At 42.6% G+C, this 26906-nt stretch overlaps 2 protein-coding genes across 2 annotated transcripts in view; one reads left to right on the top strand and one right to left on the bottom strand.

Moving 5' to 3' along the window:
* The window catches only part of LOC310999494 (aldehyde dehydrogenase, mitochondrial-like), a 166320-nt gene that overhangs the window by 107006 nt on the left and 32408 nt on the right, over positions 1-26906 (bottom strand). The gene's annotated exons all lie outside the window — the stretch shown is intronic.
* On the top strand, positions 1315-17095 carry ppox (protoporphyrinogen oxidase). Its single transcript, XM_083989942.1, has 12 exons — positions 1315-1398; positions 4054-4140; positions 4817-4951; positions 5464-5579; positions 5851-5983; positions 6928-7272; positions 11916-11976; positions 13687-13805; positions 13908-14021; positions 15288-15437; positions 15529-15571; positions 16636-17095. Exons 2-12 carry the CDS (start codon positions 4057-4059, stop codon positions 16770-16772), a joined length of 1437 nt encoding a protein of 478 aa, XP_083846068.1. The 5' UTR covers positions 1315-1398; positions 4054-4056; the 3' UTR covers positions 16773-17095.

Here is a 26906-nt window from a genome sequence, read left to right on the forward strand (position 1 = left end):
TAAACACTCACCTGTGGAGGCCCTGTTAAATCACCATGGAGACTCATTTGGCAAGTAATTTTTCTTCTCCTCATCCTCCTTTTTCTTCTAGTCTTCCTCTTTTCTCACCTTCTCCTTCTCATCCTCCCTTTTCTGCTTCTCTTCCTCCTTTTTCTCCTTCCTCCCTTTTTTCCTACTACCTCTCCTCCTCCTTTTCCTTCCCATCCTCCTTTCTCCTTCTTCTCTTCCTCCTTTTCTCCCCCTTCTCATCCTCCCCTTTCTCCTTCTCACCCTCCTTTTTCTCCTCCTTCTCTTCCTCTTTTTCCTTCTCATCCTCCCCTTTCTCCTACTTCCTCTCTTCCTCCTACTACATCTCCTCCTCCTTTTCCTTCTCATTCTCCTTTCTCCTTATTCTCATCCTCCCTTTTCTCCTTCTCTTCCTCCTTTCTCCTTCTCCTCATCCTCCTTTTTCTCCTCCTTCTCCTCCTCCCTTTTTCTTCTTCATCTCTTCCTCCTTTTCTCCCCCTTCCCATCCTCCTTTTTCTCCTCCTTCTCCTCCTCCCTTTTTCTTCTTCATCTCTTCCTCCTTTTCTCCCCCTTCCCATCCTCCTTTTTCTCCTTCCTCTCACCCTCCCTAAACTCCTACTTCCTCTCCTCCTTTTCTTCCTCCTCCTTTTTCTCCTCCTCTATTTTCTTCTTCACTCCCTCCCTTTTCTCCTTCTCATCCTCCTTTTTCTCTTTCTCCTTCTTATCCTCATTTTTCTCCTTCTCCTTCTGATCCTCCTTTTTTCCCTTCCTATCATCCTCCCCTTTTCTCTTTCTCCTTCTTCTCATCCTCCTTTTTCGCCTTTTCTTCCTCCCTTCTCTCCTTCTTATCTGCCTTTTTCTCATTATCACCCTTCTTTTTCTCCTTCCTCTCATCCCCCTTTCTCATCCTCCTTTTTCTCCTTATTCTCTTCCTCCCTTTTCTCCTTCTCATTTGCCTTTTTCTCCTTCCTTTTCCTCTCATCCTCTTTTTTCTTATCCTTCCTCTTCTTGCTATTCAATAAAAGAAGATGAAAACGCGAGATAAAATAATGACACCACGAACCAAAAAACCATCACTATTAGTATTAGCATCAGTCTCGTTGGTGCAGGTGTGTAGGCTACATAGCCTACTGTATATGTATATAGTCTATATACATAGGCTATGTGTGTATTATATACAGTAGGTTACATATATGTGACCCTCCAGAGCAGCAGGGGGCGGTAACGCTCCGTCTCGTCGCCGGAGACACGATAGAAGAAGAAAAACTGAGGAACTTTATTGTGAAAGAGCGCAGCCGGAAGTAGCATCATCATCATCATCATCAGAGCTGCTGAGGGAAGCGGCGGCTGCGCGCGGACACCGTCTCTGCGGTGTTCACGTCACGTAACAAGGTGAGTCAGTCCACAAAGTTTCTCTGTTTCTCTGTTTCTTCCTGTTCGAGTCCCGGTTTAATGAGCAAATGAACAAACCGGCGTCAGCGAGAACGCACGTGAGCTGCTGGTTTGTCCGGTTGTGTGTGTGTGTGTGTGTGTGTGTGTGTGTGTTTACCTGCTGTCAGGTGTGTGTGTTGTTGACAGGTAGCCTAACGTTATACACATTATTACAGGCAGCAGGTGTTGTTGTGTAAGTGGGTCCACCAGAACCAGACTCTAGTCCAGAACCTCCACAGCAGCAAGAGAGGCTTCATGTAGGCTACCTCTGTGTGTGTGTGTGTGTGTGTGTGTGTGTGTGTGTGTGTGTGTGTACCTGCTGAGGGAGGCGGGGCTTCTACCATCACCTGTCACCTGACTGAGCTCCATTGTAATAACAATAATATTAAAGGAAGTAAGTTTGAAGTAAATCAGAAGTGTCAGACTCAGTGTAGTTCAGAGGTCACAAACAGCTCAGATCTGTAGTGAACCGGCCGGACCAGTAAAATAATAATATTACAACCTATAAATAATAAAAACTGTGAATTTTCCCCTTTGTTTTAGTTCATTATTAAAGGACAATTCCGGGCAAATTCAACTCAGGGCTGTATTTTCTTAACATTTTAGGTCTAAAAGAAGGAATCTGAAGTTGTGTCTGTCCCCGCATCGCCACGGCAGCAATGAATGGGAGCGGATGTAAGTTCCGCTGTTTAGGCTGTTTACATCCCTCAAAGCCACAATTTTTTTTTTCCACAGACAGCGTCAGATGGCGACTCAAACATGCACCGAGAAGTTTATTTACTTCAAGCAAGCCGACATGTTTGTAAAACTAGATCTAATTCAAAGTCTCGCGCGAGACCCAAGTTGACGCTCGGTGTGTTCAGGTGCAGTTGGAAGCTCCCATTTGTGTCATAAACACAGGTATATCAACTCTTGACTTGCTTCAAGTAAATAAACTTCTCGGTGCATGTTTGAGTCGCCATCTGACGCTGTCTGTGGAAAAAAATTGCGGCTTTGAGGGATGGAAACAGCCTAAGCAGCAGAGCTTCCATCCGCTCCCATTCATTGCTGCCGTGACGATGCGGGGACAGACACAACTACCGCAAAACAGGAGCAATAAGCTGAATTTGCCCGGAATTGTCCTTTAAGATGTTTACAGTTAATGAACAAAACATATTATAAAACAACCGGAGAAAAATATTATGTGCAGTTTGTCTGCTGTGTAATTTTTGCACTTGGCAAATTCACGGACCCTCTGCCGGGCCGGTTTTGACCCGCGGGCCGCACGTTGACGTTTGACCCCTGAATTAGAGAACAGATGAGTCATCCGTGTCCCTGTCCCGCTCTGAGACAGTTGGACATCTGGCTACAGGGACGCGGCTGATAAACCAACAGTCGTTCATATCATGATGAACAGTCGTCGTCGTCTTCGGTCCCACCCACACACACACACACACACACACACACACACACACACACACACACACACACACACACACACACACACACACACAGAACCAGCTCTAACACACACAGGTGCATCTCAGTATTATTATAATATCATGGAAAAGTCAATTTACAGTAGTTCAAGTCAAATAGCCCCAACCTAGTACTCATGCATATAGACGGACAGACTTTTCAGAAGTTAAAAATCCTTTCTTTTTAAAGTTGGTCTTTTGTAGCCGAATATTCACATCTTTTGAGATACTGAATGTTGGATCTTCATTAAATGTGAGCTATAATCATTACAATTAGACACTGAAGAACAGTTTCACTGTTTCTATAACGTCTGATATCATTAGAGTAAATAAATAAATAATTTGGATCCAATCTGAATGAAATGAATTAAAGGGATACTTCACCCAAAATCGATAATTCACCAATCATCTACTCACCGTCATGCCAAGGAAGGGTTTGGAGAACTTTCTGAGTCATCAAACCGCTTTAGGAGTTCCAGGGGGGGTCCGGCTGGCAACGCACGTTCATATAATGGAGGCGGATAGAGTTCACTTTTGAATCGTCCAAAACACACACTATGAAACATCCAGATACCTCCATACTGCTCGTCTGTACTGACCCAAGTGTCCTGAAGCCGCCACATGAAAAAGTTGTTCGGAAAAAAGTTCCTGCGAGATGTTCATTCATCATTGTAAACCATTGGATGTATGATAAAGAACATCTTGTGTAGCCACCGGGAGCTGCTGCTACAACAAGGATAAAAACAGAGATCACATAAATTTTTCCGAACAACTTTTTCATGTGGCGGCTTCAGGACACTTGGGTCAGTACAGACGAGCAGTATGGAGGTATCTGGATGTTTCATAGTGTGTGTTTTGGACAATTCAAAAGTGAACTCTATCCACCGCCATTATATTAAAATCCGTTGCCAGTCGGACCCCCCCTGGAACTCCTAAAGCGTTTTGATGACTCAGAAAGTTCTCCAAACCCTTCCTTGGCATGATGCTGAGTAGAAAATTGGTGAATTATCGATTTTGCGTGAAGTATCCCTTTAACAACAGTATGAGTGAACAGAAACCACTGTCACCATGGGAACTATTGATGAAATAAGTTTTAAAGGATCAATATGTTGTTGTTGGTCATTTGATGTGGTTTGCTTTGTGCCTTTTCTCTCCTCAGCCAATGACAACTGTCGCAGTCCTCGGAGGGGGGATCGGGGGTCTGGCAACATCCTACTACCTGTGCAAGAGCCCCCAGGTTACCAAGGTAACACACACACACACACACACACACACACACACACACACACACACACACACACACACACACACACACACAGTATTATCAGAATGACCCAGTGGCTGTAGTAAAGAAGGTTGAACATGACTGCCCTACAGAGGCAAAGTGCAGTATCTGTATTTTTTCCACTTTTTTTTTTTTTGACCAATCAAAAGTGTTGCATATTCTCTTCAATCTGATAGAATTTGATATTGGTACTGCTAAAATTTCCAGAGTTATTGGGCTTTTTATTTTGCTGTCCATCCAAAAAAGCACTGTGAAACTGAAAGTAAGGAAACGCTGGTCGGCTCGACCAGCGTTTCCGCCACCACTAATAATAACAAAATAACGATAGAGACAAAACGATATATTTATCGAAAATGGGCCCATTAACAAGTGTGGGTAGCGGAGATTCATCCACATTAATGTGAGACTTTTTTATAACCAAATAGAAACTCCTCGTTGTCCCTTTAAACCTGACAATGAAAAACACAAAAAAGCAGTTTGGCATTTTTACAGATACTGCACTTTGCCTTCGTAGGGCAGATGATGTCACCACCAGTAGTGATGTCATAATAAACCTCCACGCCCCCCGATGTCCCTCCCACTTCCTCTCTGTGTGTGTGTGCTTTACGTGTGTGTGTGTGTGTGTGTGTGTGTGTAGGTGCTGGTGTTGGAGGGCAGCAGCCGGTTCGGCGGTTGGCTCTGGTCGACCCGCAGGTCGGACGGCGCCGTGTTCGAACATGGACCCCGAGGGATCCGACCCGCCGGCGCCGTGGGACGCAACACACTCAACATGGTGAGAGAGAGAGGACGAGCCTGAGCCGATCATTAGGGCTGGGACGATATGCTTTTCTCCCGATTCGATTCTTCTGTGATTTTTTGGATGGCGATTCGATTTAAATTGCGATTCTACGATATTGCCGATTCTCTCGATTTTTAGTCTTTAGCATTTTTAACATTTATCTGCACACACATACTATAGGAGCCTATAAATTAACATACTCCATTATAAAGTGAACTTAAACTAAAGTGAACTTAAACCCTTTTCAAAACCGGGACTCTCTGTATGTAAAAAAGGCGAAGAAATGCACATTGCACAATAAAAAAATATAAATATGAAATTTACTGTATAAATATAAAAAAATAATAAAAAAAATCGATATTTGAAAAAAAAAATCAATTTAAAAATCGTCTAAAAAGATATCGCAATATTTATGTGAATTGATTTTTTTCTCCCACCCCTACTGATCATTATTATTGATTATTGATTTATTATTGATTATTGTGTGTGTGTGTGTGTGTGTGTAGGTGGAGGACGTGGGTCTGGCGGCGGAGATCCTCCCCGTCACCTACGACCACGTGGCCTCGAAGAACCGGTTCCTGTACGTGAAGGGACGACTGCACAAGATGCCGTCAGGAATCAGGTCAGAGTACACACTGGTAGTACTGGTGGGAGTAGTAATGGGAGTACTAGTGGTAGTAGTGTAAGTATTATCACAAAGAAATAGAGTGAAAGTCATAGTAGTACTGTTAGTACTAGTAGTGGTAGTAGAAGTAGTAGTAGTAGTATTTTTAGTAGTTTGACACAGTGTGTTTCATCATTCTGTGACTACTACTACTACTGCACTCTGCACAGTTGTAGTAGTAGTAGTAGTATTAATAGTAGTATTGACCTCCGTCCTCTCTCTCTCTCAGCGGACTCGTCCGGACCGTCCCGCCGTTCTCCCGTCCCCTCCTGTGGAGCGTTGCCATGGAGATCCTGGTGAAGAAAGGGAAGATGGAGGACGAGTCGATCCACTCGTTTGTCTCCAGGAGGCTGGGGGCCGAGGTGAGACACCGCGACCTTTGACCTCTGATATGTCACCTCAATATCTATCATTTATATTTCTGTTGTGTTTAAAGGGATACGCCAACATTTTTTTTTCATGTCTTGCCTCATGCACTCCCGAGTCCATGACCAGCGGATAGACACCATCCTTTCGACTGTGCGTGCAGTAACGAGGGAGATAGAGCCGTATCGCCCGTAATTAGCTTAGCTCAAACACTGGAAGGGTAGTGTTAGCCTGCCTCCACCTAAAGTCATCAGAGAAACTCTTCAGCAACTCTAAACGGTCTTCGTCTCAGAGCTGACAAAACTCTCCGGTAAGGCATCTTGAGCGGTCAAATGCCTGTAACGGGACGAGATCGGTCAAAACGGAGGGTTCAAGCAAAGACGCTTTATTTTGGTTCAAGCTAGCTACGTCGAGGGTAGGTTAGCTTCCTATTTCAAAGTAAAAGCACTTCTGTATGTAAAGAGCAACAGGTGTTTTATTTTGTGAAAGTAACCGGAAGTGCGTTGGTCACAACGGCTAGCTTGAGTAGCGCCAAATTCGTCTGAACAAAATAGTAAACAGCTGGTATTTAGACAAATTAACGACACACTGCTGATCTAAACGGCTACTTTCTCACCTAAACATGTTTGAAAAGTCGTTGATAAAGTGATATATTTACAGAGTTTAGAGCTAAAATGAAATCAGCTTCTGACTGCTGATTTCAGCTCGGGTAGGAGGCAGGCTAACACTACCTATACACTTCCAGCGTTTGAGCTAAGCTAATTACGGGCGATACGGCTCTATCTCCCTTGTTACTGCACGTACAGTCGAAAGGATGGTGTCTATCTGCTGGTCATGGACTCGGGAGTGAGGCAAGACACGAAAAAAATGTTGGCGTATCCCTTTAAAGTGTTAAAGCATCCTCCCTCCTGTGTGTGTGTGTGTGTGTGTGTGTGAGCAGCTGGCCGACATCGCCATCGACAGTTTGTGTCGCGGCGTGTTCGCGGGCGACTGCAGGAAGTTGAGCGTGCGGTCGTGTTTCCCTCCGTTGTTCAGCGCGGAGCAGCGGCGCGGGTCGCTGGTCCTCGGCATGCTGCTGGGATCGGGTCCGGGTTCGAGTCCCGAGGTCGCGCCCGGCGCTCTGGCCCTGCGGTCGGCCGCGGAGTCGTGGGCCCAGTGGTCTCTGAGCCGCGGCGTGGAGTCGCTGCCCGAGGCCGTCGCACACTTCCTCCAGCGGAGCGGGAAGGTGGAGCTGCACCGAGACGCAGCTGTGACGCACATCTGTCCCTCAGCATCTGGATGGAAGGTGAGAGAGTGGTTAACCACACTACACATGAGGAAATATTTAAGCAATAAACGATATATTGCTTTTATAAAACGGTTACCAATAATGACAATATGAAAGAGGGATACGCAATCAATTTCATGTAGTTTTATTCAACCAGAAATACATATTATCCAATAAAATAGCCTCACTGTGAAAAAAATAGTCCCACCTCTCCGGACGTTAGCTCCAAGTAGCTCTGCATCTCCTCTTTTCCTCCGCTTTTTTTCAGGTGAAAGTCACTGCTCAGTCCCCTCTACCATTGTTAACCCTCTGGAGGTGAAAGTTCACCTTAAACATGTGAATTCAACTACTTTAGTCCATTTTTTAACATCGTAAAAACATCAGCTGTCTTTGGCTACGGACTGCAACAGTCTGTTGTCATGGATACTTAAGCAATATCACACCGTGCTGATATACAGTACAACAGCACGACCTCGAGTGTGATATTGCTTTTATACAACAGTGCTACGAGCGCATTTTAGAACAGTAATAAACTACAAGAGATTATGATTTGTTTGTTTATTTAAAGGTTGAATATGTAGAATATTTATTAAAAGCTATATTTTTTCAAAAATAATACATCCATGGGGCCTTTAGAGGGGTACAGAATGAAAGTATTGCTTTTCCACAAAAAAATTTTTTTTAGTCTGAATTATTATTTTTAATTTTTTTGACGGGCTCGACAACTGACTTTCTGTCAACGTTCTGTTTACATTCATACCTGCCTGTAGCCGACATGTGGCTCAGTTCTCAGCTGTTTTCCTGCCTCCTCCCGGTCCTATGCGTTTGTTTCCAACCAAGCCTTTTTAATAATCAATCGGTGGATCAATGGATTATCATATACTTGTTAGGATGGGTGTATTTGTGTAGTCTTATCTGTCATAAACACGTTTATCGTCGCGGACTTTCGGTGCCACGGAGCTCCTTTTTTTTTTTTTTCCAACTTGAGGAGAGCAGTGACAGCGGAGGCTCTGAGCAGCAGCGGTGTGGAAGGCAGAGAGCCTCCACTCTCCCTGTAACAAGCTACAAGTCATTTATTATGCTGTTAATGACGGTAAAAATGAAACATAAGGTAAATATCCTGCTTAGCTCTCCTCCTCTGCTGTCCTCTGTTCAGAGCGGAGTCCCTAGCAACGACCCGTTTTACCTAGCAACGGTCTGGCAATCGACTGCTGGAATTCTTTTTCTGTTGTTGTTCTTGTATTTCTACATAGTCAACCTTTAATCATTTATTTAGCTCCGCCAACAGAAATAGTTCTGCAACTGGAAGGGAGACAAGGCTGTTGCCAGGCAACACATAAACATTTCATACTAGCTTGCTACTAGCTACAAGCTTCTCCACCGAGCTGCTTCCAGTGCTGGTTCTGGTTCTGAGCCCGTGTCTGATTAGCACCGGAGCAACAGGACCAGCGTGAAGACACAGAGACGTTATCGATACCGTATTACATTTGTTTATCATCTATGTAATCAATATAAACACAGTTGAAGCTAGTAGCTGAGCTACGTGGCTAACAACAGCTAACGCTAATATCAAAACACATCGCCGTCAAAACGTAGTTGCCCCCGCGGCGATTTTTTCCCAGCCGGGTTTAGTAGAGATTTATCTCCAAATAGACTGGCCAGGTCAGGTCCAGGTTTTAATGTTCAGGTCCGTTTCTAACTGTAGTAGCAGCAGAGAGATGGGGCAGCTCCTGTATGGGGAGCCTGGCTCTGACTTAGCTCCTGTCCACTGCTGAACAGCGGAGTGATAACGTCCGTAAAAAGTCGCAGTGCTGTTTTTTTTTTTTTTTTTTTTTTTTTTTTTTTTTTTTTTTTTTTTTTTTTTATTATGCATTATATAGAGAGATAAAGGTGGACAAAGCAGACAGGGGGATAATGTAAAAGGAAACAAAAACAATAATGTAAAAGGAAACAAAAATGACAATAACAATACAAATAATGACATTTACAAATGAAAATTAAATAAATAAATAAATACAAATAAACATTGCCAGATTTGGAAAAAATCCATGTACCTAGTAAAAGGTTCTTAAAGATGGGCTATGTTAAATCTTTCAAAAATACAGTTCGTTTTCATAGCTTTTTTATTCTGAATGTCTTTTATTGTAGTTGCATATTGGAGAATTTCTTGTGTGAAATGATCCAGGCTGGGTTTCGATTCTGTCCATTTTTTTTTGTGGATATGAAATTTGGCCATAAGTACTACCAGTTGTATAAAGAATGTTGTGTCTTTGTCCAGCTTGTTGTTTTCAAAAAAAATAAAGATGTCCTTTTATACTGTATTGACCCCTTGCACGTGACGTCACGTTCCACTCGCGATAGCTCCGGACGCCATGATGGACGGCAAAAGAACAGTGGACGTCAATGTAATTCAATGGGCGCGTTATAGTTTTGTGACATACCGTGGTTGTAGGATTTCCCCTCCTTTTCCACTGAGCTGGTTCGAGTGCTGGTTCGGAGCCAGAGCCTGACTAGCACCGGTTCTTTGCTTTTCCACCGCTTAAAAACCGGTTATTGGTCCTTAAAACTGGTCCCAAGCACCAACTCCTTGCTGGTCTAGAGCTAAGAACCGGGGGCTGGCCACTGGCAGCGGGGTTACATGAGCAACAGGACCAGTGCGAGGACGTTATCGATGCCATTATAAGTTATCTATAGTGTATAGTCGATGTAAACACAGTTGAAGCTAACTAGCTGAGCTACATGCTGTGGCTAACAACAGCTAACGCTCGTATTAAACATAGCACCGTCACAACGTAGTTGCCGCCGGCGGACGGATCGCGGCGATTACAACGAAGACGGCTTCCTGTTTTCTTTTATTTGTCAGCCGGCTTTAATCAGAGAATGACCACTAATTAGACAGGTCTTCAACACCCACGGGTCGGACTTCCAGGTCCGTTAACTGTAGTTAGCAGCAGCAAAGACAGCTGCAGCTGCTGTATGGGGAGTGTGGCACTGACTGACGTTAACTCCTTAGCTACCAGTGGAAAAAGCACAGAAAACTGAGATATTCTACGGCGAAAAACAAAAAAACAAACAGAATATTGCAACGGATGAGTAGATATTCTATTTAAAATAAGTGATAATGCTGTGAGGTTGTAATGTGAAGTGATCGAGCCACATTGTAGGACGGCACCATACAGTCTGTAGACAGTACATTATCACTGAGCACTTTCTGCCGTCCGTCATGGCGTCGCCTCTCGCGTCACGTTCTAATTGTGACGTAGCTGCAAGGGGTCAATATCAGCACTCATGGAACGTCTCTTGTCCAATCAAATTGCTCGGTTGGGACCGGTCGGAACTAATGGTGCGTTCCAGGCAACCCGTAACTCGTGTTCTTCCGACCTGTTCCTATGGTTACCCGTTAGAACGTACAGTCAAACTCGTAACTTCCCACCTGTGAACTCGTACTAGATCGATCTACTCCCAGTTCCCAGTTTGTAACTCGTAACTTGCCTGGAACGCTACAAACTCGTAACTGGTGACTTGAAGTCGTGACTTACGGGTTAAAAAGCCTGCCTGGAACGCACCATAACTGTTGTATAAATGACAATAACTTCCATTCATACCAGTCATACGTTGCCTGACGCGGAGTGATAGCCTACGCTGTGATAAGGCTTTAGAATAGTAGCAGTGCTCATTATACCACGGTTAACAACCAATCAGATCGCCGGATTTCACCTTTCCGTTTTATAAAAACAAATAATATGACGTGTACGTGTTTCCTGTAGATTTCAAAATAAAAGCTCAATTAAACTATTAAGGGAACATGAACATCTGAGGCCGTTATTTATCAAGCTCCTTAGAATCACTGCTAACAATGCTGCTAGGAGTCGACTTATGAATAACAAAAAGCTGCACTTAAAAGTTAGTTATTAAGCGTCTTACTCACACTTTTAGCGAAGTGTAGGACTGAATCTGAAGTGTCGGTCTCAGAGCCGTAAACTGAATGTTAGATGACGTCACCTCCAAATTTATAGAAATGACCAATCGCTGAATCTCTAAGCATATAGAAACATCTCAGAAACATCTCAGTGAATAGTTAAATGGCCAATGAGAGTGCATATTCAACCGTATTTTATTTTAATAATCTACAAAATATATACACTGGGAATGAATCAAAAATAAATATTCCTAATCTTTTCAATCCATTAATTCAGCGTTACATTGTCGGTGAGATGACGTTCCTCATTAAAATCCGTGATAAGGACGATAACCTGCTCTGTCCTTTGGGTGAAGTATCCCTTTAAGTCCGAGAGTCGGACCAAATTCCTCATATTTTCAGCACTTTAGACTAAAATGTCGCTCTAAGACGTTTGATACATACGTACATCTCCTGAACTTTTAGTTTCTGGAGTTTTAAAAAAATCTAAATGTGTTAAAGAATAACGTGGAAACATGAAGAGACAAATAAATGAATAAAAAAAAACACCTTTAGCTGATACTTCTGCTTTTCCTTTAAGGCCTCAGTCAAGTGACCTTTTTAATGCACTTTAATCTAGTTTTGTAAAGTTTCTGTATCAACTTAATGTCAGTTTTTTTCTAGTTTATGTTACAGTATGGTTGTTTAGATTAACCTCTGTGTGTGTGTGTGTGTGTGTGTGTGTGTGTGTGTGTATTATTAGATCCAGCTGGAGGACGGAGAGGTGTCAGCTGATCACATCGTCTCTGCTCTACCAGCTAAAGGTCAGTTTGGTCACTTCCTGCTTTAATAAACTTAAAGCAGATATCAGCTTCACGGCCGTTTCGGCTAATGCTGCGTTCAAGGCAGGCTTTTGAAACCGTAAGTTACAGCTTCAAGTCACAACTACGACTTGGTAGCGTTCCAGGTAACCCGTAGCTCGTGTTTTTACCATCCTGTTGTCTGTGAAAGTTCCCTATAACGGCCACTCGTAACTTCCGACCCGTGAACTCGTACCAGATCGAACTGGTATGACTTCACAGGAAGGAAAAACACAAAGTACGAGTTTCTTTGAACGCACCATGAGTTAGCAGCCCCCGCCCTTGTCAGGCATCAATTGGTCCTCGTGCTACGTCACCACATTCACGCGCATCCCTTGGCTGCACACACAGCCCTTCATGCCGTTCTCTCTCCTCATTGGATAACACTTGTATCCCACAAGGAAAATTTTCTCCTCGGGTTACAGCAGAGCAGAGTGACGGAGAGACTCGTGTTTAGGCTGAAATACTTCATGTAAGTGATTGCTGACGGAAAATAGGACTATTTAGGACTTATATTAACAAAAACATTCCACTGATATCTGCTTTAACTTCATCTCTGTTCAGTGTCGTCCTGTATCACAGATAAAAACACACAGAGAGAAATTAACACCTTGTTCTATTATATTTTACATTTGAACTCAGACTTTGTGCTGTTAAAGTAAAAAGCAGTGGATAAAACTGAAACTGGCTTTAAACACATGTAACAGGATAAATAAAGTGGATCAATATGACGCGGGATTTGAAACAAGATGGGGAAGTTATTTTTATATTATGGTGAAAGAAGAACAGAGAACTGCTGACAGCTGCTTTAAAGGAGCACAACACCTACTTTATGTTGAATAAGGCTTGATTTTCCATATTTTTTGCATTTACTATTTAAATTTGAAACTTTATTTTAGGAATTTATGAAATATAACATATATATAATTTTAATGTAAAATTAATTCAAACTTGAATCTTTTATTTCATTTTTTAATGAATTTAAAACGTCCAGTCGTCATCACTGTTTGGCAGGACGTGTGAAATGAAGTGATGATAATAAACCGACAACTTTCAATTAATTAAATTAAATTAAATTAAAGCAGAAGTGAGTGATATATTTGTGTTAATATAAGTCTTAAATAGTTATATCTTCCGACAGCAATCACTTACATAGAGTGTTTGGTCTGAAACACGGGTCTCTCAGTCCCTCTGCTCTGCTCTGAGCCGAAGAGAAAACATTTATCGTATCCTACAGTTTTTATCCATGAGGAGAGAGAACGGCATGCAGGGCTGTGTGTGCAGCCAAGGAACGCCGTGAATGTGGTGACGTAGCGACGAGGACTGTTATGGTGCGTTCAAGGAAACTCGTATTTTTCCGACCGTGAAGTGGTACCAGTTCGATCTGGTACGAGTTCACCGGTCGGAAGTTACGAGTGGCCGTTATAGCGACTTTCACCGGTAAAACAGGTCGGAAAAACACGAGTGGGTTGCCTGGAACGCTACAAAGTCGTAAGTTGTGACTTGAAGCTGTAATTTACGATTTCAAAAGCCTGCCTGGAACGCAGCATTAGCGAAAACGACCGGACCACTTACTTCTGCTTTAAACAATAAAATATAATAAATAAATGGATAAATAAATAAACTAAAATGAATAATTAAAACATCTCTCCTCTCTCTCTCTCTCTGCCTCAGCTCTCTCCTCAGCTCTGCCGTCGTCGTGTCAACCTCTCATCCAGGAGCTGCAGAGCATCTCCACGGTAACAGTTGCTGTAGTGAATCTGGAGTATGATGGTGCCATACTACCTGTAACGGTGAGACACACACACACACACACACACACACACACACACACACACACACATTGAATCGTCCCATATTTCCACGTGACCGTCCGTCTGTGTGTCGGTCGTCAGGGTTTCGGTCACTTGGTGCCGTCGTCGGAGGACCGAGGTTTGTTGGGCGTCGTCTACGACTCCGTCCCGTTCCCCGAGCACAACAGACCCGAGGGACAGACGACGAGACTGACGGTACTGACACACACACACACACACACACACACACACACACACACACACACACACACACACACACACTGGGACACACACACTGAGTATTTATTATTGCAGCTTTTTTTCCCCCCTAATAAACTTATAATATTCAAGTTTTTCATCAGGTGTTGCACATATTCAGAATCAGCACAACCACAACAAACTGTTTGTCAATTAATAAAGACGCTGTTCTGTATAATAGAAGTTTATATCCCATAAATCAAACAAAACAACCTTGTTTTTTTTGTTTTTTTGCCGTATTTTATAGATAACAGCTGTAAACCACAATAAACAAGGATCATTTCATCTCAGGAAATGACATTTATCTTTGTAAATATTACATTTTAGTTAGTAATTTTATATCGTCTATTGTCTTATTTGGTAACCCTTTAATTTACAGGCTGCTAATTACGTGATAATGTCAAGAAATAACAAGTAATTGCGTCATAATGTCTAGAAGTAGCCTAGAAATAACGGTCAATTTCATAGTAATGTTGAGAAGTATAGCCAAGAAATAACGATTGATTGTGTAGAAATAGCCCAGAAATAATTGATTGTAATTGACAATTTCAAGGACTTGGTCGACAAAAATTCTGGCCTTTCCCATAAAATTCAAAGCATGAAAAGAATGTGTAATCTTTTTCCTTTATGAAAAACATGATATTACTATGAAATTAACCGTTATTTCTTGGCTATTTCTTGACATTACTAGGCAATTATCGGCTTGTAAATTAAAGGGTTACCTACTTTTCTTCACAACATCAACCTGCTGACAACAGATTAAATGTCCTATGGGCCACCATCTGGCATATTTATATTCAAATGTCCATAAATATGCGTTGTACGTTTTTTTTTCTAAATAAATAAAACTGAAATTGACATTGTGTTGCTCTAGACGTTTCTATTTCTATCTGTTGCTCATCACACACTCGTCACTGCAGCCAATAGGAATTGTCCGATGAAGTCAGGTGACTAGACGACACTCACAAAGATGAAAAAAATAAATAAAATAAAAATAAAAATAGAAAAATAAATAAATAAATAAATAAAAAATAGGTGATAAAAAATAGATGAATATAAACACATAAAAAACAATGACAACAGAGTTATTGATCTGTAGTGTAGTACAGTGTAAGGATTAAAGAGAACCTTGCAGCCATGATGGTCTCCACGGTGATGATGATGATGATGTTCCATCCTGTCTCCATGGTGATGGTGATGATGATGTTCCATCCCGTCTCCTAGGTGATGATGGGCGGCGCCTGGTTCCAGGAGGCGTTCGGGGACCCCGACTCGGTGACGGAGCGGCGGCTGCTGGACCGAGCCACGGACGCCGTGCAGAGACACCTGGGGGTGGCGGCGGCGCCCAGCTGGAGCAGAGTCGTTCTGCACCGGGTACGACCGCCGGGAATCGAACCTGCGACACCGTTTCACATTGTTGTTGTTTGTATTTAACAGACGTGTTTGTTGTTGTTTGTCTCTGCAGGACTGTATCCCTCAGTATCACCTGGGACACCACCAGAGAGTCGGTGAGTGTCGCTCAGTTACTGGTTATTTTAACACGATTTAAACTTTATTTTAAACTTTATATTAAAGGTGTACAGAAAAGAAAATTGAATTTGAGCCCACTGTGGGTCATAAAATTAGTGTAATAACTCATCTTTCAGACGATGTAGCCCAAACTTTGTGCAAAATTCTATTTTTGAGTAAATCCGGGATGAAAGTGTGTTTGTTTTTTCCACATTGGATAATGCAGGCGCATGGATTATACGTCAGCCTGCTCACGATTCATCAGCCACTGATATTGGATCCGTCATTCAAACGTCTGAGACACGCACACACACACGGAGCTCGGTCTCGCCCCAAGCTTTGAATATCCTGCCCGCTCGATAACGACCAATCAAATTCGTTTTCCTCACTCGGGTAAACTTGTGCGGCAACTCGTGACAACTCTTTTCCATGACTTTCCAGGCAAATTCAAGGACCAAACACAACATACCTATATATTTTACTTTTGACATTTTTAATTTTTAATTAAAAAAAAAAAGTCTTTTTAATATTTGGTGACATTTTCATTTATTCATATTTTTTCATGTTTTATGACCTACTTTCCGACTTTGTAACATCTTTAACATCAAATTTAAAGGCTTTTCCAGGACTTTCGAGCAACACGACATATTAAAACTTTTTTATTTTTTTATTTAAATTTTTTGAATTGTAAAATAAAAATCCAATTATTAAAAATTAATTAATAATTAAAAGCATTTTTATTTATTTTATTTTAATTTTATCGTTACTATTTTTATACTTTTTGTGTCTGCACCTGACACCAAGTTTAGTTCCTTGTGCTGTAAAGTGAGTTTATTGCTTTTGGCGATAAAAATATTTCTGATTCTGATTCAAACACATATTTTCCATCTTTACATCGTCTCTAATGTCTCTAATGTCTCTAATATCTCTATCTCTACTGTCTCTAATGTCTCTAACGTCTCTAATGTCTCTAATATCTCTAATGTCTATAATATCTCTGATGTCTCTAATATCTCTAATGTCTCTAATATCTCTGATGTCTCTAATGTCTCGGTCTCTCCAGACTCGATGCGCAGCTTCATAAAGAAGAAGAACCTGTCTCTGTCTCTGACCGGCGCTTCCTATGACGGCGTCTCGGTGAACGACGTCATCTTCAGTGGACGGACGGCCGCGGAGCAGCTGCTGGGCGCCGCAGTCTGACGTGACGGAGCAGATGTTTCCATTTTCTTGTGCATTTACAACATCTGGACTCTCTCAGGTGGAGACGGACCAACACCAGCCTTTATCCCACTACCCATAATGCCTCACTGCTACAGCACCGGCAGCTCTGTGGAGACGTGAGGCGACTTAAAAGACACTGAATGGTGACGTCCTGTTTTTATTCGGTGCCTCTCGGTCTCAGTCTGGGTGTAAATTATATTGTTTTATTATAATTTAACTGAATAATGTGAATAAAAGCAGCTAAGAATGAGACTCTGCAGGTTTAACAGAGGCTGACCTCAGATCTGCTCTGCTCTCTGATGTGTCGCACTTTAAGTAATAAAAACTATAAAAAGCTGAGTGTCGAGTTTCAATTCAACTTTATTGTTCCCAGAATCATTGTCTGTTCATGTTGAGTGAGGCCGGCTGTTGCATTGCATATTGCACTGAATATTTACGACAATCGCAAAAATTGCACAAATATTTTAAATTAGTACGATTTCATGTGTAATAAAAGACAAAAGTAAACAAGATAAAATACAATAGTTCACATTAAAACTCAGTTCAGGAGTGGATATTAAGGATTTTGTTGTGAAATCCTTTTTTCTCTAAACTGTGAATATTATCCAGATGAGATAACGTGAGAATATGAAGGTTTCATCATCATCAGTCAAGTTTTGGGGGGCGCCTCACCATTAACAAGATCACAGAAAAGTCAATTTCCAGTAGTTCAACCCCAACCAAGTATTGAGTGCATATAGATGGACAGTTTTCAGAAGGCCAACATTTCTAGATTAAAAATGCTTTAAAAAAATAAAACCCATTGCAATATTTCAATTTTGGAGATACTGAGTTTTAGGTCTTCACTGAATGTTAGTCATATACTATTAAAATAAACAGAAGTGTAGCAGCCGATTGTCAAACAAATAAAAGTATCAAATCAAACTTCAAATTATACTAATCAAAGGGCCACTGTTGCACCATGGGTTGTGGTGTACGCGGATGGGAAAAACATGATGTCCAAACAAATGTCCGGTTTCAACAAAAAGCGTGGTTTATTTAACCAAACAGCGAGCAAACAAAGAACAAAGAAAATTCCTGTGCCTCTCCCGCTCCGGTAAAAAACCATTTGCCCACCCAGGTGCATGCTGGTCCCTTACCGACAGCCTACCTATATAACTTCAGGTGCCCCCCTACCGTGCCCAAATGAAACAAAACACAAATAATAAACAAGAAACACCTAAAGTAAACAAATAATAAACTAGAATACTAATAGAAATCTAATCATAATGGAATCAAGCAAATTGACTGAGAATAACCAAAACTAAATACTCACTAAACAAAATAATAAACTAAACAGCACTAAATACTACAAATAAATAAATAGCTCCAACACTCCGGCCCCTAATTGTGCACTAAATCACAATTACTTTAATTTATCAAAGGAGCTATTCCCTCCACCCAATCTATGACTAGAAATAGTTCATGCATTAGCTTCAGTTCACTTTCTTCTTTATGATGAACCTGAAACAACAAAAAGAGAGAGAGAGAGAAAGAGGGAGAGAGTGAGAGGGAGAGAGAGAAAGAGAGTCCATGGTGTCACATTCCTGCTTCCAACAGCAGGCAGAGCTTCGTCTCCGGCCTCTCCAGAATGCTGGTCCTGGTCCGAAGGCGCACAGAGCGTACCAGGCCCTTTGCATCTGCTCTCACATCCAAGATTCTCCCCATCAGCCAAGATCCTCTTGGAGCTGCAGCGTCTGCAATGAGGACGATGTCTCCAGGAACGAGATTTCTCCTTGGTCTTGTCCATTTCTGTCTCTCTTGCATCATTGGTAAGTATTCAGCAATCCATCTCTTCCAAAACAATTCTGCCATGTATTGTATTTGCTTCCACCTTTTCCTGATGTACAAATCACTGCGATCAAACAGTCCTGGTGGCATGATTGGCTTGCCCTTTAACATCAGAATGTGGTTAGGTGTGAGTGCCTCCAGGTCGTCCGGGTCATCAGAGACCTTAGTGATGGGTCTGTCATTCAATATGGCCTCAGCCTCACAAAAAACAGTTTGGAGCCCTTCATCATCCAGAATTTGCTGTTTGAGAACTGAAGTCAGAACACTTTTCACAGAGCGAATCAGGCGCTCCCAAACACCACCATGATGGGAAGCTGCTGGTGTGTTAAAGCTCCATTTTATGCCATCCTGGACCAGCGCTCTCTGAATTTTGCCATGATTTAAACCAGCCAGACTTTCCTTCAGCTCCCGGTTAGCTCCAACAAAGTTTGTGCCGTTATCAGACCTGATGGTGGAGACTGGGCCTCGTCTACAGATGAACCTCCGGACAGCATTTATACAGGAATCTGTATCCAACGTATGTGCCACCTCCAAATGCACAGCACGGCTAGTCAGACAGGTGAAAAGCACTCCATACCTTTTGAGAAGACTTCTGCCTCTTTTAACCTCAATGGGCCCGAAATAGTCAACTCCAACATCTGTGAAAGGGGCTCTATCAGGCACCACTCTTTCCTCAGGCAAGTCCGCCATCTTCTGTTCAATGAGTTTCCCTCTGTTGCGTCTGCAAACAACACAGTCAGATATAACTTTCCTTGCAGCAGAGTTTGCATTGATGATCCAGTACCTCTGCCGCAGCCTGGACAGCATGTGATTTCTTCCTGCATGTCCCAGTTGATGATGAATATGACGCAGAATCAGTACGGATACATGCAAATCTTTGGACAAAATGACTGGATGTTTGGACTCTGTTGGTAATGCTGATTTATCCAGCCGACCACCTACTCTGAGGATTCCATTATCCATCACCGGATCCAGTCTGTACAGAGGACTCCCCTTTGCAACATTTTTACAACCATTCTTCAATGAGGAAATTTCAGCTTTAAATTTGTGTTCTTGTACATACTGAATGACTGACTGTTCTGCTTTTTCCAGATCTTCAGGAGTCAAGATTTGTCCTTTGAGTGTGGCTTTAAAGCTCTGAATTTTCCTTTTCACTTCCTGTTCTTTTGGCTCCAGCTTGTCCTGGCTGAGATCTTTAGAGGCACACAGCTCCTTTCTCTTCTGTCCCAATAACACAAGAGTTCTCTTGACCTTCAGCAACCAGGCAACAGACCTTTTTAGTCTCATCCAGGATGAAAAGTAACAGAGCAGGCGATCTGTGGCACTTTCAGAATCCACAACAACAGAATTTACAGTCAGCTCCCTTTTGACCTCTGGGTCATCTGCAGGAATCACATGAAGATCAGCATCCAATTTAGGCCAAACCTCCTTTGGCTCACAGAGAAACTTTGGCCCATTTATCCATCTCCTGCCTGTCAGGAAATTCTCTGCCGTCATTCCTCTTGATGCATCATCTGCCGGATTCTCCTTAGAACAAACATATCTCCACTGATCAGTATCTGATGCTCCTCTGATGAAGGAGACTCTGTTTGCCACAAAAGTTTGGAATCGTCTGGTTTCATTACAGATGTATTTAAGAACAGTTGTGCTGTCGGTCCAGAAAACTGACTTTTCCAGCTTAAGTTGCAACTCCTTCTGAAGCATCTTGTCAACTCGAACTGCAAGAACTGCTGCTGTGAGTTCCAGTCGAGGAATTGTTGTCTGCTTAAGTGGAGCAACTCTGGCCTTTCCCAACAGAAATGAAACCTGAATGCTGTCATCCTTTTCCAGTCTCAAATAGGACACTGTTCCATATCCAACTTGGCTGGCATCAGCGAAGTGGTGAAGCTGTGCAGTGGCAGGGTCTCCAAAGTCTCTGGGTTTCATACAGCGATCCACATTGAATTCAGCCACCTTCTGGAGATCCTCCAACCACTCAAACCACTTCTTGGAGAGAGAATGGGGAATAGCGTCATCCCACCCCAAGCTTCTCCTACAGAGCTCCTGTAACAACAGCTTGGCTGGAATGGTGAATGGGGACAAAAAACCTAAGGGGTCATAAAGTGAGCTGACCACTGACAAAATGCCTCTTCTTGTCTGCGGCTGTTCTTGCACTGAGGTTCTAAACTTGAATTTGTCAGTTTCAATGCACCACTGTAGCCCCAATGCTCGCTCCATCGGAAGCTGGTCCACATCCAAATCCAGCTCCATCACTTCCTTTGCTCTGCAGTCTTCAGCAATTGACAGCAGCACTGTTCGGCTGTTGCTGATCCATTTGGAAAGATTAAATCCTCCTTTGTGACAAAGCGCAGTCACATCCTTGACCACTTGCACTGCCTCCTCCTCTGAAGCCACTGATTTCAAGCAATCATCGACATAAAAATTACACTTCACTGTATTGACCACTTCATGAGGGAAATGTTCGGCATTGTCATCTGCTGTTCTCCTCAATGCGTAATTTGCACAACTAGGTGACGACACAGCTCCAAACAAATGAACTTTCATACGATGTTCCACTGGAGCCTGTGAAACGTCTCCCCCAGGCCACCAGAGAAAGCGGAGAAAGTTGATGTGCTTTTCAGAAACATGAACTTGGTGATACATTGCTTGGATGTCGGCCATTACTGCAACTGGCTCTTGTCTAAATCGAACAAGGACTCCAACTAGAGAGTTGGTCAAGTCAGGGCCCTGTAAAAGCTGACAGTTCAGTGACGTCCCTTTGTATGCTGCTCCACAGTCAAAAACAACTCGTAGCTTGCCTTTTCTGGGATGATAAACCCCGTGATGAGGGATATACCATACATTTCCATCACTCTGTTTAAGTTGATCAGAAGGCACTACTTCAGCATATCCTTGAGCCACCATGTTGTTTAAAAATGTGATGTACTCTCCTTTAAATTGACCATTCTTGGCAAACTTTCTTTTCAGGCTCTGGAGGCGCTGTTCTGCAACATGACGATTATTTGGCAAGAGAGGGTTTTCCTGCCTGAAGGGTAAGTCAATGCAGTAATGGCTTCCAATTAACTTTGTGGTGTTATTCATAACATTCATAAACTTGACATCCTCTCTGGACATTTCAATCTGTTCATCTGATGACCTCTCATTAAAATCATGGTTAAACTGTTTAACCAGCATTTCTTGAAGATGTTCAACAGAGATCCGGTTGGATGTTACAGCAGAGCAGTCACTTTTATTCTTGTTGCTCCCACCACGAAGTGGACCATTAATGACCCAACCGACCCTGGTTCTGACAGCATAAGGTCCTTCATCCTGGCTGTTTATGAGCTCCCAAGGCTCCATCACTTTTGGTGCATCAGTTCCAATGAGCAGATCAACACCTTCCTCAATGTCATGAAGTTGAACATCCTTGAGATACGACCACTGATCAACGTCCTCTTGTCGTGGAATATTGAGTGATGAGACAGGCATGTCCTTTTGTGTTAAAACATCAGGTAACTCAATAAAGTCATTCATATTCAGACCAGACACTTCCAGACCTGACAACACATGAGCATTTACTATCTTCTTTTGACCCATTGTTCTTAACAGAATACTTGTCCTTTTCCCTCTCACATTCAATTTTCTTGCCAAGTTCTCCGTACAAAATGTTCCTGAGCTCCCAGGATCCAAGAAAGCATATGTCTGCACAGTTTTGTTGCTCCTCTGACTCTTGACTTTGACTGCAACAATAGAAAAAATGGAGGCATCTTCATGACCGGCCCCAATATGGCCACAGGTCTGAAACACTGCAGGTGAAACATTTGAAGAGCTCACAGACTGTTGATCAGAGGGTGTGGCTTTATCCTGACGCTCTATATGAAGGACACTTGGGTGCTTTTGGTGACACACGTTGCAATCCAAACGACTCCTGCAGTATTTGCTAGTGTGGCCTTTTTTCAGGCAACCAAAACAGATTCCTTTTTCTTTAATGAAATTAATCTTGTCCCTGTGTACTTTCATCTTGAACTGTGAGCATTGGTCCATTGAATGATTAACTTGTGAACAGAACAGGCAGTTGAGAGTGAAGGACTTGGTCTTGTTTCCTGTATGTTGAGTTATGACTCCATCCTTTACTGTAGTGACGTTAGTAGCAAAGCTGCTTCCCTTTTTCCTTTGTTTGAAGTGACTAACAGTGGAAGCTTTGGAGTTGGTGAGCTGTGGGTCTTGAATGTTGCCAAAAACTGGATCTGAAGCAATTTTGACTTGTCTTTCAATAAAACCAACAAGATCAGCGAACATTGCTCTGTTACCTCTTCGTTCTTGCAGATCACAAGCAACATTTCTCCATCTTTCCCTTAACTTGTAAGGAAGTTTCAAAATGATGCTCCTCATGTTAGATGGTAAGTCCAGCTCTTTCATGTTCATCAGTTGCTCTGTTAAGTTTGAACATCCACGTAGAAACAAAGAGAATGATTGCAACCCTTTAATGTCCTCACTTTTTACAGGTGTCCAGGTAAGTATTCTTTCCATGTATGCAGCTGCAATTTTGTGTTCATTTCCAAAGTGCTCCGCAAGAAGACTCTTGGCTCGGTGGTATCCCTGCTCTGAAGGCAAGTGCTGACAACTGTGCACCAGGTCTTTTGGCTGCCCCCTGGTGTACTGTTCAAGAAAGTGCAAACAGTCACTCCAACTGTCTGTTTTCTCCTCCACTCCTTTTTCAAAAGCTCTGATGAAAGACCTGTATTGGAGTGGGTCTCCATCAAAAACAGGGATATTCCTAGATGGGAGGTTAGAGCACAGATTTTGTTGGACAAGCAAGGCAGCAATGTCATTTTGTCTTTGCATGATGTTCACAATGTCATTTTGATAATTGTCAGTCAGAGCAGTTTGATGGTGAGCATGTCCCATTTGAGTTCCATTTACAGTTTGCATCACATGAACTGGAGCTTCAACCTTTAATGTCATTTCATCCATTTGTTTCATCTGTTTTTGTTTAGGCTTAACAACTGGTGGTTGGAGTTCAGGAGCAAACAAACCAAGAGTATGATCTTTTTTATTCATTTTATCAGGCACAAAGGTGTTGGCATGAGGATTTAATTCACTCGCACCATGAGATTTGTTCCTTTCAAAATAAGAGTTCATGCCGTTTGAATGTTTTGAGCCACACTGTGAACGGATTTCCAAGACTTGAAGCTTTGCCTTTGTTGCTGACAGTTCCGTTTCAAGCTCAAGTTGTTCCTTTTCTCTCCTCAATTTTTCCTGTTGCGCTTCTATTTGATGTTTCCTTTTTTGCGCAGCGATGCGCTCCACAAGCGCTGCCTTATCGGCCTCAGCTTTGATGCGTGCAGATGATGTTGATGAACTCCGTGAAAGCCGGGAGTGTGATCTTAGAGAACTTGCTTTTACACTTGCAACATTGGAGGCACTATCTTCAGGATGTATTTCATCAGCAACACATTGATAATCAGGATCGTCTTTATTTGTTTCAACATATGGATGACCCGCATCAGAGAGCCAGCCTTTTACGTTGTCAGTGAAATCACAAAACATTGTCATTTTTTCCAAGAAGTATTTACTTTGCCTTTCAACTTCATCTTTGGGCAAAGGTAGACTCATAAAAGATGTATGGGTTTCATTTGCGTCTTGGTAACATCGCATGAACACAGCAAGCTCATTCTTTACTGAATCAACGTTTTGTATTGATGCCATCAACGCACTTATATTTTCCATGCATCTTTTAGCTTGTTTGCATTTTGCACTCCTTTTTTCCTGATACCTTGTCACATTGTATTCCATTCCTTTAGAAGACATTTTAACAACTCTTTTTGATGACGGCTCTTCAGCCTCCGTTGCAGCAACTTTTGATGACGGCTCTTCAGCCTCCGTTGCAGCAACATCAGACATTTTTCCGTTTCTTTGAATTGCTTTCTTTCCTTTTTTATTACACCAATGACAGTCCACAAACGCACATAAGAGCAAGTTGCAAACACACGATGCTTATTGACCAACAGATCCTCTTCATCAAACAAACACACACGGCGGCCGGCTTTTTATGAATGAATGAATGCGCCGTGGCCGTGCGTAAAAGTAGACATGTAGCGATTCAACCATGCACTCATTGAACTCCATGTATTGTGAGATACTGTGTCAAACTCCACTCGTTTGGCCGTTTTCCATTACAGCTTTTTACAGTTATATCACATACCAGTTTCTTTGAGAAGGTTGAACGTCTTGTCGATCTGGGCCAGAAGCAGCATGCGCGCCGTGGCTGAGTCCAAAAGGTGATTAAACAATCTCTGCTTTCCATTCGTCCATAATGCGCACAATGCAACAAGTCCAGTGTTGAAGCTTATTTCCTTTGAGTCCAAGGGCAGGTTTTTTACTTATGTAGCAGCCGATTGTCAAACAAATAAAAGTATCAAATCAAACTTCAAATTATACTAATCAAAGGGCCACTGTTGCACCATGGGTTGTGGTGTACGCGGATGGGAAAAACATGATGTCCAAACAAATGTCCGGTTTCAACAAAAAGCGTGGTTTATTTAACCAAACAGCGAGCAAACAAAGAACAAAGAAAATTCCTGTGCCTCTCCCGCTCCGGTAAAAAACCATTTGCCCACCCAGGTGCATGCTGGTCCCTTACCGACAGCCTACCTATATAACTTCAGGTGCCCCCCTACCGTGCCCAAATGAAACAAAACACAAATAATAAACAAGAAACACCTAAAGTAAACAAATAATAAACTAGAATACTAATAGAAATCTAATCATAATGGAATCAAGCAAATTGACTGAGAATAACCAAAACTAAATACTCACTAAACAAAATAATAAACTAAACAGCACTAAATACTACAAATAAATAAATAGCTCCAACAAGAAGAAATAAAGACATGGGATTTAACATCCCATTCAGTGTGTAATGGACATATAGGTCTATATAATGTGTTAGTTTCACTTTAATTGAACACATTCTACATCGCGGAGGCGACGTCTCTCCTTCACCTCTGAAACGGGGTAGAGCTCCGTGGGAGACACCTGCCTGACACAGCAACGGACATGCACGGGGGGGAAAACGGCGGCGCCGTCGCACCGAATGCACGCGGATACGCGCCACTTTGGGTAACGAGCGCGCACGTCGCGTCTACATTGGAGGTGAATAGGAAGGATGTTACCAGTGTAATCAGAGACAACCATGAATGAGTTATCGCACACACAGAGGTGAGCAGCAGAGCGGCCGCACCGTGACCACGGTCCGCTCCAGCTGCCTGGTGTCCCCATTACGCACCACGCGTCTTTTCAGTCACTTGTCCAAGTTCTCCTTCACTGTTTTTTTTCGAGACAACACTCATTATCTCTCTCTCTCTCTTTTACCGGCGGTGTCAGCTGATGTACACATCTGCAGCAACCCAAACAAATGCACATGTTACTGTTGACTGGCTCTATTCCAGCCACGTGATTGGTTCGGCGCGGTGGAAATCTCATTATCATTGGTTATTTGTATTGTCTGCCAAAACATGGATGAATGAAACCTATCGACCAAGTCTCATATTTCTATCGAGGAAAAGTTATTTCACAATTTATAGACACAACACCGACAAGCACTGAGAGCCGCATGTTGCAGTGACGTTATATAGGCTATAAAAAAATAATCCGCAAATAATAAACCGACGAAAAGGTGCAATTTGCCACTTAACTTCTTGTCGATGTATTATTTGCGGGGGCTTTCGGGGGATCTGCTGACGGTGGAGGATCTGGGACTGATTGACTGTGGACCACCACCAGTCTGATCAGGTCCATCACAGCACAGCAGCTGCAGCTCTGCCCCGCTGTCACATGACGCATATCAGCGCAATCTGTTTACATTAAACCGACATCAGGAGAATAATGCGAATTAGCCTATGATTTAAAAAATATATATTTGTTTCGAATTTTGGCCCCTGGATCATGATTTTTTTGGGCGCATTCTTGGTAAAAAAAAAATCCTCTAAAAAAAAAAGACAGTTGGGATGCATAATGTGTCTCATAACAGTATACTGTGCGTCACGTTATCGTCCCCCCCCCTCTGTACTGAGCTGGCCGGTACTGGGTAGGCTATAGCGTCCTGCTGATCACCGCGCTGAGGCACCGGCCGGTCAGTGACCTGGTGGCGGCTGCAGCGACCGTCCACGGCTACCAGTGTTTTATTCTAGGGGTCGGTAGTGGCTGTGAGACAGCAGCGGCTCCACGGTGAGAGGGGGGGGGGGGGGGCAGCTTCTGCTCACCTGACTCTGTGCAGCTTCTTCATTAAATCCAAACAAACAG

Source organism: Trachurus trachurus (assembly GCF_905171665.1).
Source record: "Trachurus trachurus genome assembly, chromosome: 16".
In the NCBI taxonomy this organism is placed as follows: Eukaryota; Metazoa; Chordata; class Actinopteri; order Carangiformes; family Carangidae; genus Trachurus; species Trachurus trachurus.

Coding starts and splice junctions, on each gene's coding strand:
- ppox (XM_083989942.1), top strand. CDS start 4,057: ATGACAACTGTCGCAGTCCTCGGAGGGGGGATCGGGGGTCTGGCAACA. Junction 13,806..13,907: donor GTGCCATACTACCTGTAACG/GTGAGACACACA, acceptor GTCGGTCGTCAG/GGTTTCGGTCACTTGGTGCC. Junction 14,022..15,287: donor GACAGACGACGAGACTGACG/GTACTGACACAC, acceptor CCCGTCTCCTAG/GTGATGATGGGCGGCGCCTG.